The sequence below is a fragment of the Tamandua tetradactyla genome, chromosome 1 (genome assembly GCF_023851605.1).
Source record: "Tamandua tetradactyla isolate mTamTet1 chromosome 1, mTamTet1.pri, whole genome shotgun sequence".
Taxonomy (NCBI): domain Eukaryota; kingdom Metazoa; phylum Chordata; class Mammalia; order Pilosa; family Myrmecophagidae; genus Tamandua; species Tamandua tetradactyla.
The window spans coordinates 2,890,969-2,904,029 of NC_135327.1; the positions used below are offsets into that span (position 1 = coordinate 2,890,969).

Genomic DNA, 13,061 nt, shown 5'->3' on the forward strand with positions numbered 1-13,061 from the left:
AAATAACAACCAGAAAAGAGCAGGAGTGGCTATACTAATATCCAAAAAATTAGACTTCAAATGTAAAACAGTTAAAAGAGACAAAGAAGGACATTATATACTATTAAAAGGAACAATTAAGCAAGAAGACATAACAATCATAAATATTTACGCACCGAACCAGAATGCCCCAAAATACATGAGGAATACACTGCAAACACTGAAAAGGGAAATAGACACATATACCATAATAGTTGGAGACTTCAATTCACCACTCTCATCAATGGACAGAACATCTAGACAGAGGATCAATAAAGAAATAGAGAATCTGAATATTACTATAAATGAGCTAGACTTAACAGACATTTATAGGACATTACATCCCACAACAGCAGGATACACCTTTTTTTCAAGTGCTCATGGATCATTCTCAAAGATAGACCATATGCTGGGTCACAAAGCAAGTCTTAACAAATTTAAAAAGATTGAAATCATACACAACACTTTCTCGGATCATAAAGGAATGAAGTTGGAAATCAATAATAGGCGGAGTGCCAGAAAATTCATAAATACATGGAGGCTCAACAACACACTCTTAAACAACAAGTGGGTCAAAGAAGAAATTGCAAGAGAAATTAGTAAATACCTAGAGGCAAATGAAAATGAAGACACAACATATCAAAACTTATGGGACGCAGCAAAGGCAGTGCTAAGAGGGAAATTTATTGCCCTAAATGCTTTTATCAGAAAAGAAGAAAAGGCAAAAATGCAGGAATTAACTGTCCACTTGGAAGAACTGGAGAAAGAACAGCAAACTAATCCCAAAGCAAGCAAAAGGAAAGAAATAACAAAGATTAGAGCAGAAATAAATGAAATTGAAAACATGAAAACAATAGAGAAAATCAATAAGACCAGAAGTTGGTTCTATGAGAATATCAACAAGATTGATGGGTCCTTAGCAAGATTGACAAAAAGAAGAAGAGAGAGGATGCAAATAAATAAGATTAGAAATGGAAGAGGAGACATAACTACTGACCTCACAGAAATAAAGGAGGTAATAGCAGGATACTATGAACAACTTTACGCTAATAAATACAACAATTTAGATGAAATGGACAGGTTCCTGGAAAGACATGAACAACCAACTTTGAGTCAAGAAGAAATAGACGACCTCAACAAACCAATCACAAGTAAAGAGATTGAATTAGTCATTCAAAAGCTCCCTAAAAAGAAAAGTCCAGGACCAGACGGCTTCACATGTGAATTCTATCAAACATTCCAGAAAGAATTAGCACCTACTCTCCTCAAACTCTTCAACATAATCGAAGTGGAGGGAAAATTACCTAATTCATTCTATGAAGCCAACATCACCCTCATACCAAAACCAGGCAAAGAAATTACAAAAAAAGAAAACTACAGACCAATCTCTCTAATGAATACAGATGCAAAAATCCTCAATAAAATTCTAGCAAATCGTATCCAACAACACATTAAAAGAATTATACATCATGACCAAGTAGGATTCATCCCAGGTATGCAAGGATGGTTCAACATAAGAAAATCAATTAATGTAATACACCATATCAACAAATCAAAGCAGAAAAATCACATGATCATCTCAATTGATGCAGAGAAGGCATTTGACAAGATTCAACATCCTTTCCTGCTGAAAACACTTCAAAAGATAGGAATACAAGGGAACTTCCTTAAAATGATAGAGGGAATATATGAAAAACCCACAGCTAATATCATCCTCAATGGGGAAAAATTGAAAACTTTCCCCCTAAGATCAGGAACAAGACAAGGATGTCCACTATCACCACGATTATTCAACATTGTGTTGGAAGTTCTAGCCAGAGCAATTAGGCAAGAAAAAGAAATACAAGGCATCAAAATTGGAAAGGAAGAAGTAAAACTATCACTGTTTGCAGACGATATGATACTATACGTAGAAAACTCAGAAAAATCCACAACAAAATTACTAGAGCTAATAAATGAGTACAGCAAAGTAGCAGGCTACAAGATCAACATTCAAAAATCTGTAGCTTTTCTATACACTAGTAATGAACAAGCTGAGGTAGAAATCAAGAAACGAATCCCATTTACAATCGCAACTAAAAGAATAAAATACCTAGGAATAAATTTAACCAAAGAGACAAAAAACTTATATAAAGAAAACTACAAAAAACTGCTAAAAGAAATCACAGAAGACCTAAATAGATGGAAGGGCATACCGTGTTCATGGATTGGAAGACTAAATATAATTAAGATGTCAGTCCTACCTAAACTCATCTACAGATTCAATGCAATACCAATCAAAATCCCAACAACTTATTTTTCAGAATTAGAAAAACCAATAAGCAAATTTATCTGGAAGGGTAGGGTGCCCCGAATTGCTAAAAACATCTTGAGGGAAAAAAACGAAGCTGGAGGTCTAGCGATGCCGGACTTTAAGGTATATTATGAAGCCACAGTGGTCAAAACAGCATGGTATTGGCATAAAGATAGATATATCGACCAATGGAATCGAATAGAGTGCTCAGATATAGACCCTCTCATCTATGGACATTTGATCTTTGATAAGGCAGTCAAGCCAACTCACCTGGGACAGAACAGTCTCTTCAATAAATGGTGCCTAGAGAACTGGATATCCATAAGTAAAAGAATGAAAGAAGACCCGTATCTCACACCTTATACAAAAGTTAACTCAAAATGGATCAAAGATCTAAACATTAGGTCTAAGACCATAAAACAGTTAGAGGAAAATGTAGGGAGATATCTTACAAATCTTACAACTGGAGGCAGTTTTATGGACCTTAAACCTAAAGCAAGAGCACTGAAGAAAGAAATGAATAAATGGGAGCTCCTCAAAATTAAACACTTTTGTGCATCAAAGAACTTCATCAAGAAAGTAGAAAGACAGCCTACACAATGGGAGACAATATTTGGAAACAACATATCAGATAAAGGTCTAGTATCCAGAATTTATAAAGAGATTGTTCAACTCAACAACAAAAAGACAGCCAACCCAATTACAAAATGGGAATAAGACTTGAACAGACACCTACCAGAGGAGGAAATACGGATGGCCAAGAGGCACATGAAGAGATGCTCAATGTCCCTGGCCATTAGAGAAATGCAAATCAAAACCACAATGAGATATCATCTCACACCCACCAGAATGGCCATTATCAACAAAACAGAAAATGACAAGTGCTGGAGAGGATGCGGAGAAAGAGGCACACTTATCCACTGTTGGTGGGAATGTCAAAGGGTGCAACCACTGTGGAAGGCAGTTTGGCGGTTCCTCAAAAAGCTGAATATAGAATTGCCATACGACCCAGCAGTACCATTGCTAGGTATCTACTCAAAGGACTTAAGGGCAAAGACACAAACGGACATTTGCACACCAATGTTTATAGCAGCGTTATTTACAATTGCAAAGAGATGGGAACAGCCAAAATGTCCATCAACAGAAGAATGGCTAAACAAACTGTGGTATATACATACGATGGAATATTATGCAGCTTTAAGACAAGATAAACTTATGAAGCATGTAATAACATGGATGGACCTAGAGAATATTATGCTGAGTGAATCCAGCCAAAAACTAAAGGACAAATACTGTATGGTCCCACTGATGTGAACGGACATTCGAGAATAAACTTGAAATATGTCATTGGTAACAGAGTTCAGCAGGAGTTAGAAACAGGGTAAGACAATGGGTAATTGAAGCTGAAGGGATACAGACTGTGCAACAGGACTAGATACAAAAACTCAAAAATGGACAGCACAATAATACCTAATTGCAAAGTAATCATGTTAAAACACTGAATGAAGCTGCATCTGAGCTATAGGGTTTTTTTGTTTTTGTTTGCTTGTTTGTTTGTTTGTTGTTGTTGTTTTTTACTATTATTACTACTTTTATTTCTTTTCTTTATATTAACATTTTATATCTTTTTCTGTTGTGTTGCTAGTTCCTCTAAACCGATGCAAATGTACTAAGAAACGATGATCATGCATCTATGTGATGATGTTAAGAATTACTGAGTGCATATGTAGAATGGTATGATTTCTAAATGTTGTGTTAATTTCTTTTTTTTTTCTTTCCATTAATAAAAAAATAAAATAAATAAATAAAATAAAATAAAAAAAGGAGAATCAGATATGACATATAAAATCCAGAAGGCAAAATAGTAGAAGAAAGTATTACGTGTGCAGTAATAACACTAAATATTAATGGATTAAACTCCCCAATCAAAAGACATAGACTGGCAGAATGGATTAAAAAACAAGACCCATCTATATGCTGTCTCTACTCAAAGAACATGAGAGCAAGGACACAAATGGACATTTGCACACCAATGTTTATAGCAGCATTATTTACAATTACCAAGATATGGAAACAGCCAAAATGTCCATCAACAGATGGGTGGCTAAACAAACTGTGGCATATACAGATGATGGAATATTATGCAGCTGTAAGACAGAATAAAGTTATGAAGTATATGTAACAACATCGATGGACCTTGAGAACATTATGCTGATTGTGATTAGCCAAAATCAAAAGATCAAATACTGTATGGTCTCACCGATATGAACTGACATTAGTGAACAAACTTGGAATAGTTCATTGGTAACAGAGACCATCAGGAGCTAGAAATAGGGTAAGATATTGGGTAATTGGAGCTGAAGGGATACAAACTGTGCAACAGACTGAATATAAAAACTCAGAAATGGACAGCACAATATTACCTAACTGTAATACAATTATGTTAAAACACTGAATGAAGCTGCACATGAGAATGATAGAGGGAGGAGGGCTGGGGCATTAAGTGAAATCACAAAGAAAGATAGACGATAAAGATTGAGATGGTATAATCTAGGAATGCCTAGAGTGTATAATGATAGTGACTAAATGTACAAATTTGAAAAATGTTTTTGCATGAGGAAGAACAAAGGAATGTCATTACTGCAGGGTGCTGAAAATAGATGGTAATTAATATTTTAAAATTTCAACTTATGTGTGAGACTAAAGCAAAAAATGTTTATTTGGTACAAAATTTATATTTTGACTAGTGCATCTTCTAATATAATTATGTAGATAGTTGGCTGAACAACATAAGTACATGGAACCTTGGGTAGGACATGAGATTTTGTTAGTTTGTCCAGGTGATGCCCCAGTGAATCCCAGAGTGATGTGATCAGTGAGTGGAAAAGTATTTGCAAAGTCCCCTTTGGGGAATGGTGAGAACAGGGGAAAACTCAACTTCCCCAAGTTGAATTCTTGATATTCTCACAAGCAGTGTGGACAACCAAAGCTATAGGCTGAGCCCCCAGTCTTGGGGTTTGTTCATATGAAACTTAACCCCACAAAGGATAGGTCAAGCCTACTTAAAATTAGGCCTAAGAGTCACCCCTAAGAGAACCTCTTTTGTTGCTCAGATGTGGCCTCTCTCTCCAGCCAACACAGCAAGCAAACTCACCACCCTCTCCCTGTCTATGTGGGATATGACTGCCAGGGGTGAGGACCTTCCTGACAATGTGGGACAGAAACCCCAGAATCAGCTGAGATTCAGCATCAAGGGATTGAGAAAAACTCTAGAATGAGCTGAAACCCAGCATCAAGGGATTGAGAAAACCTTCTCGACCAAAAGGGGGAAGAGTGAAATGAGACAAAAGTGTCAATGGCTGAGAGATTCCAAACAGAGTTGAGAGGTTATCCTGGAGGATATTCTTACGCATTAAGTAGATATCACCTTGTTATTCAAGATGTAATGGAGAGGCTGGAGGGAACTGCCTGAAAATGTAGAGCTGTGTTCCAGTAGCCATGCTTCTTGAGGATGACTGTATAATGATACAACTTTCACAATGTGACTGTGTGATTGTGAAAACCTTGTGTCTGATGCTCCTTTTAGCTACTATATCAACAGAAGAGTAGAACACATGGAATAAAAATAAATAATAGGGGGAACAAATGTTAAAATAAATTTAATTTGAAATGCTAGTGATCAATGAAAGGGAGGGGTAAGGGGTACGGTATGTAAAATTTTTTCTTTTCTGTTTTTGTTTTATTTTTCTGTTGTCTTTTTATTTCTTTTTCTGAATTGATGCAAATGTTCAAAGAAATGATCATGATGATGAATATGCAACTATGTGTTGATATTGTGAATTACTGAGTATATATGTAGAACGGAATGAGCGTATGTTAAGAATGTTTTTCTTTCTTGTAATTTTTTTAAATTAATAAAAAATCAAAAAAAAATTACTATACAGCTACAGTAATCAAAACAGCATGGTACTGGCTCAAGGGCAAACATATAGGACCAAAAGAACTGAATTGAGAATTCAGAAATCAACCTCACAATTACGGCCAACTGATTTCTGACAAGGAGGCAAAGATAACTTAGTTGGGAAAGAAGAGACTCATCAAGAAATGGTACTGGCAAAACCGAATCTTCACTTGCAAAAGAATGAATGTGGATGCCTACCTCACACCATACACAAAAATTATCTCAAAAGGGATCAGAGATGTAAATATAAGAGCGAGAACTATAAAACTCCTCAAAGAAATTATAGGGAAGCATCTTGATTACTTCATGTTAAGTACTGGTTTCTTAAACTTCATACAAAATCACAAGCAACAAAGAAAAAAGCAGGTAAATAGGACTTCATCAAACTAAAAAACTTTTATGACTCAAAGGACTTTATCATGAAAGTTCAATGACATTCTACACAATGGAAAAAAATATTTGGAAACCACATATCCAATAAAGGCTTAATGTCCACAATATCTAAATAAATCCTTCAACTAAACAATGAAATGACAAATAGCCCAATTTAAAAATGGGCAAAAGACTTGAATAGACATTTCTCCAGAGAAGATACAAAAATAGCCAAAAAGCATTTGAAAAGATGCTCACCATTATTAGCCATTAGGGAAATGCAAATCAAATGCAAAAACCAATGATAGGGCAGTACGACTGTGGCTCAGTGGCACAATTCTCACCTGCTGTGACCAAGATCCGGGTTCAATTCCCGGTGCCTGTCCAAGGGGGAAAAAAAAAACAAAAAACAATGATATACCATTTCCACTGGAATGGCTACTATCAAAAAAAGAAAAACAGAAAATTACAAGTGTTTGCAAGGATGTGGAGAAATAGGAACATTCGTTAATTAACTACTAATGGGGATGTAAAATGGTGCAACCCCTGTGGAAGATGGTTTGGTAGTTCTGAAGAAGTTAATTAAGCACAGAATTATCATATGACCCAATGTGATGGTTAACTTCATGTGTCAACTTGAACTTGCCTGATTGTTATTGCAAGGATATTTCATGGACTGAAATCACCAGTAAGTTGATTGCATATATGTCTGATTACATATACAATCAACTGAGGAGACTGCCTTCAACAATGAGAGAAGTCTCATCCAATCAGTCTGAAAGCCTTAAAAGGAGAAGTGATAATTTTAGCAGTCAGAAGGTAGACTTTCCATCTCTAGTTCAGTCAGCCAGCCAGCTTCTCCTGGGGGAACTTCTTGAAAATCTCCATCGGAGTTTCCAGCTTGTGGCCTGCCCTGCAAAATTTAGACTTGACTATCCCCACAGTTGTGTAAGCCCAAAACTATCTAAAATTACCTATATCATATACATATACAGATACATATACTATATATAGCCTGTCAGTTCTGTTTCCCTACAGAACCCTGGCTAATATACCTGGCAATCCCACTTCTACGTTTATATCCAAAAGAACTGAAAGCAGGGACTCAGACAGATATTTGGAAACCGATGTACACACAGGCATTATTAACTATTGCCAAGAGATGGAGCAACCCAAGTGTCCATCAACTGATGAATGGATACGCATAAACACACACATACACACACACACACAATGGATTATTCAGCTGTAAAAAGGGATGAAGTTCTGATACATGAGGCAATATGGATGGATCCTGATGACATCATGCTGAATGAAATAAGCCAGGCACAGAAGGACAGGTATTCCATGACCTCACTGATGGGAAATATTAGAATAGTCATACTCGTGGAGTCAGACACTAGACCACAGGTTATCAGGGGCTGGGGCGAGGATAGGGAATGAGGAATTCGTGCTTAAATCATACAGTTTCTATTTGGAATGATGAAAAAGTTTTGTTAATGGATGGTGGTGATGGTGGCACAACATTGTAAACACAATTAACAGCACTAACTTATATATTTGAATGTACCTAAAAGGGGAAATTTTAGTTATATATATATTCCTAGAACTAGATAAGAAAAATCTATGAGACTACATAACCAAGTGAACCCATGCACTACAGTTAATAGTACAATTATAAAAATGTACTTTCATCAGTTATAACAAATGTATCACACCGATGTAAGGTGTTAATAATAGGATAGGATAATAATAATGGGGAATCTTGTATTTTATAAATGATTGCTCTATTAGCCCACAACTTCTCAAAAAGGTGTTGTCAGCACAACCCTGACAGCCCCACTAAACCTCCTTGAAGAAATTTCTTTGCTTCATTCTTTACAGCTTTAGTTTGGCTCCCTATAATCTGAAATTCAAATTTTTGTTTGTTTAGCTTATCAATCTTTAGCACGCAAAAAACTAAAATAATTCAAGACAAGCACAATGATTTGTCTTTCTAAATAAACGGCTTTTACCTAAGACTTTTTTGTGTGCAAACAGTTGTTTTACTTTGTTACTTAAAAATGGATTACTCTAATTAGTTTTGGCCTGTTTACAGGGATCTAGTGCTGATATAATTAACATTAATGCTAATTAACATTAGCATTAATCTGCATATTGAAAATCTACCCAAATTTAAGATAAAGGACCACAAGAACTTCCCTCTGCTAGTAAGGCAAATTTATCTGCTTCGGACATAATTAACATCTTATTCTTTACATATTTACAATTCAAAGAATCAGGAGCTGCCTACTTAATGCATATCCACTGATGACAATTTTACTGAAATTTGTATTCCAAATCAAATTTACATTAGCAAGTACAGCAATATTAAAATAAAGTATCCAAATTCAACTTCATATCTTCTTTGGGAGAGGGAAGGAAGTAGACATAAGTCTCTGAAATGGCATTTCCCACTCACATTAGTCCCTTTCACATAAACTGCACCATTTTTCTACTGGAAAGTCATCTTCTAGAAGCAACTACACAATAAAAAACAAAAGTGGAGCCTGCCCATGCCAAAAAAAAAAAAAAAAAAGCAACTACAAGGGACGCAAGGTAGCTTAGTGGTTGAGTTCTCACCTGCCATATAGGACACCCGGGTTCAATTCCCGGCCCACTCAAAATAAAAATAAAGCAACTCTTATTTTCCACAAATTTTGAAAAAACTCTCCCTACCATTCCAAAATAAACAGAAAATAAGAAGTTTACCTCCTCTAATATAATATTTAAAATGTCATGTCAAAATCAAATCCATTTCCTCAGCATTGTTTTGGAAATATTTTCATAATCATTTGCTTATAGTTCTTTAAAGATTTGTTTACAAAATGAAAGCGTGAAAGAGACATTTCTCTTCAATTCTTTTTGTTTCCTTGTTTCTTTTTCACAATTATCTGATATCAGTAATGGTTTGTAAAACTTGGGAATTTTTAATTGAGAAAACCTTCTCGACCAAAAGGGAGAAGAGTGAAATGAGACAAAGTGCCAATGGCTGAGAGATTCCAAACAGAGTTGAGAGGTTATCCTGGAGGTTATTCTTATGCATTACGTAGTTATCATCTCGTTATCCAAGATGTAATGGAGAGGCTGGAGGGAACTGCCTGAAAATGTAAAGCTGTGTTCCAGTAGCCATGTTTCTTGAGGATGACTGAATAATGATAAAGCTTTCACAATGTGACTGTGTGATTATGAAAACCTTGTCTCTGACGCTCCTTTTATCTACCTTGTCAAGAAACCAGTAGAACATATGGAATAAAAATAAATAATAGGGGGAACAAATGTTAAAATAAATTTAGTTTGAAATGCTAGTGATAAGTGAAAGCGAGGGGTAAGGGATATGGTATGTATAATCTTTTTTTTCTGTTATTGTTTTATTTCTTTTTCTGTTGTCTTTTTAGTTCTTTTTCTGAATTGATGCAAATGTTCTAAGAAATGATGAATATGCAACTATGTGATGATATTGAGAATTACTGAATATATATGTAGAACAGAATTATATGTTAATGTTTTTGTTTGTTCTTAATTTTTTAAATTAATAAATAAATTTAAAAAAAGACTTGGGAATTTTTTTCACATTAAAACTTTCTTTTCACTTTTTATTTTGAAAGATGAGCAATAAAATTAAAAGTTTAAAAAATAATTTGGAATTAAAAAAATAATAATCTGGACTAAATGTAGAGTAGTTTTGATTTAGTGTCCACGTGGGCAAATAAAGATTTAACCGTTGAGTTCAGAAAGTTGCTATTATTATCTGCCATCATCTCCACCACCAATACCATCGCCACTGCTGTCATCAGCGCCATCCAACCGCGTGTGGGCGGCCCTCTGCGGGGGCAAAATCTCCAAGCCACCTGGGCTGGGCGGCAGGGTTTTCTGCTTCTTTCGTCTTATCTTAAAGTTTTCTGCCCTATCCAAAAGAGGCCTGTAGGGGAGAGAGCCTGATTAGACTTAGGTCTGCCAGGCTCCAAAGCCCAGGCTCCTCCTCTCTAAGTGTCAACCACAACTTGGGCCTTCCTATCATTATAATTTTTTGTCACATACACAAAACAACTGGGGTATTATTAATATGTGAACTTGAGTTTAAGTACCTTTTTATTTTAAAACTAAATAAATTTATATTTAAAGAAAACTCTTTAAACACAAGGGGAAAACCCTTGTATTTAAACAGGTGTAAAACCTGTACTGGGGGCGGGAGGGCAGAGATGGGAAATGTCAGGGCACAGTGGGGCCGGTGGCACTGTCCTTCCGGCTGGGGAGCCCCGAGGGGACAGAACAGCATGGTCGAGGGAGGGCATCTGGGCCAGAGGGAGCAGGAGGAGGATGGGGGGCCAGCCCAGGAGATGGGTGGGGAGATGGGCTGGGGCGAGGTGGATGGCAGCCGGGGGTTGAGGCCCAGGCACCGTGAGGGAGACACTGAAGAACGGAAGGGTTGAAGGAAGGAGAAAGGTCCCACAGAGTGAACAGAGAGAAGCAACAGGTCTGGGGCACACGCCCCTGGGTCCCCGGTCACCGTCTGTCCTCCTCACACGCGCACCAGGAGCCAGCTATCCTCCACGCAGCACCTCTCCTCATCCTCCTGAGTAAAGCACCCCTCCTTGGAAAACACTGGCGTAAGAAACCACCCTGCCTGAAACTATGAAATCGGCCGATCAATCAGCTTCTGCTTCTCCTGAAGTCGGGCGTATAGTCCAGCTTCCATCATGCACCCCACAGGAAGGAACAACGATGTTCGCACCGAGCCACAGGTGCGAATTTACACCCAAGCTGTCAAGGCTTTCATGCCTTACAAACACTAGAAATCTTCCAGACCAAAGCACAAATGTGTGCCTGGACTTACCTTGTGCAATGAATATCCTGACTCAAATATAATAGGTGGAAGCAAGAGGAGGAAAAACATATTTGGACGAAACATTTCTTCTTCCTATAATATAAAATGGGTATTTTCAGAGGTATTGAATTTGTGTAATTAAGAAACAATTTATCAATAACGAGCCAAGGTAATTCTTACAGAGCCTGGCCCAGTGAAAATAAACAATGTTTAAATAACATGACAATACAACCAAGCAGAAGGAGAGACAAAACAGAGAAATAAATACACTGCATTTAAAAGTGTAAGACAGGGGGAAAAGACGTGTAACTAATAAAGTACCAGTGTCACTGAGAGTTCAAATAGTAGAGAGGCTACTCTGGAGGCTGCTCTTACACAAGGTTCAGTTAGACATTGCTACCTATCATGACCTGCCAACCCCCAACCAAAACGATTCCAGCCCAGCCTAAAGAACACCTAGGGCAATACATAAGATTCTACAAAGTTTCCATGAACTAGGGTAACTTTCCAGAAAGCTACAACCTCTAGATGGGTCCCTGGGCCAGATAAGTCCTGAAACCCAGAGGACCCAACCTCTCCAGAACATCAGTAGTTCCATCTCCCTACCCCATGACAGTGACAGACCCTTCTAAAATGGAAAAGCTAGAATGGCTATAGCCCAAATACCCCTAAAGAGTGGGAGAAAGATCAAAGGTGATGGTGGAGTCATACAGAGAAGGTAGGGTTTAACAAATAAGTATGAATGCTAAATCAGTATACTGATATCTCTTTTAGTCTCCACTACCTTAGAGCAGCTAGAAGTAAAAACCTAAAATTGTGGAACTGTAACCCATACCAATCTCCGAAATCTGTTCTACAACTAATTGCTGTGCTGTGAAATTTATTGTTTTTGTATACATGTTATTTTTTACAAAATAGAAAAAAAAAGTCGATTGTGATGATAAAAAAAGATTTATCCCTTCTAGCCTCCTATATTCTGGGGCAGTTAGAAGGAAAAATCTGAGATGTCGGTATCATAGCCCAAGACAAACTCTGGGATCTGCCCTAAGTTGCTGAAGAGTGCTTTGAAAACTATTGCTTTTTTCTCTTTTTGCTTTGTATATATATAATATTATACAATAAAAAAGTTAAAAAAAAAAGCGTAAGATAAGCAATTTTAAGGGGTGAATGGCAAAAGAAAGCAGAATAAACTGCTTCCAAACACAGACAAACGCTTTTTATTCTTTAGAAAGGAAAGACAAAAAATTTTGACAACGAGCCTCTTGCCACACTTTCAGATTCAAATATAAAGCGGCATTATGAAAGGTGTTTCTAGAATATAGCCATCTTTGGGAGGTGAAATGATGATAATTTCATTTTTAATATTAATGTATCTTAATTGGTGGTGGGATCTGAGGAAAATATATACTGGTCCTCAAACCCAAAATGACTAAATAATATCTAGTCTATTCAATACTGTAAAACCAGATCCTTTTTCATATGAAAATTTCCATGCCACAATCTTGATAGTTTGATTTCTTGTCAAAATTCTCTATTCAAAAGAATGACTA

At 36.7% G+C, this 13,061-nt stretch overlaps 1 protein-coding gene across 4 annotated transcripts in view; it reads right to left on the reverse strand.

Annotated features, from left to right (window-relative positions):
- The window catches only part of SLC9A8 (solute carrier family 9 member A8), a 96,298-nt gene that overhangs the window by 59,292 nt on the left and 23,945 nt on the right, over window positions 1–13,061 (reverse strand). For all 4 annotated transcript variants that reach the window (XM_077167024.1, XM_077167016.1, XM_077167007.1 and 1 more), the window contains exon 5: window positions 11,521–11,604. In XM_077167024.1, the coding sequence (XP_077023139.1) occupies window positions 11,521–11,604 (84 nt within the window). The remainder of the gene's footprint in view (window positions 1–11,520; window positions 11,605–13,061) is intronic.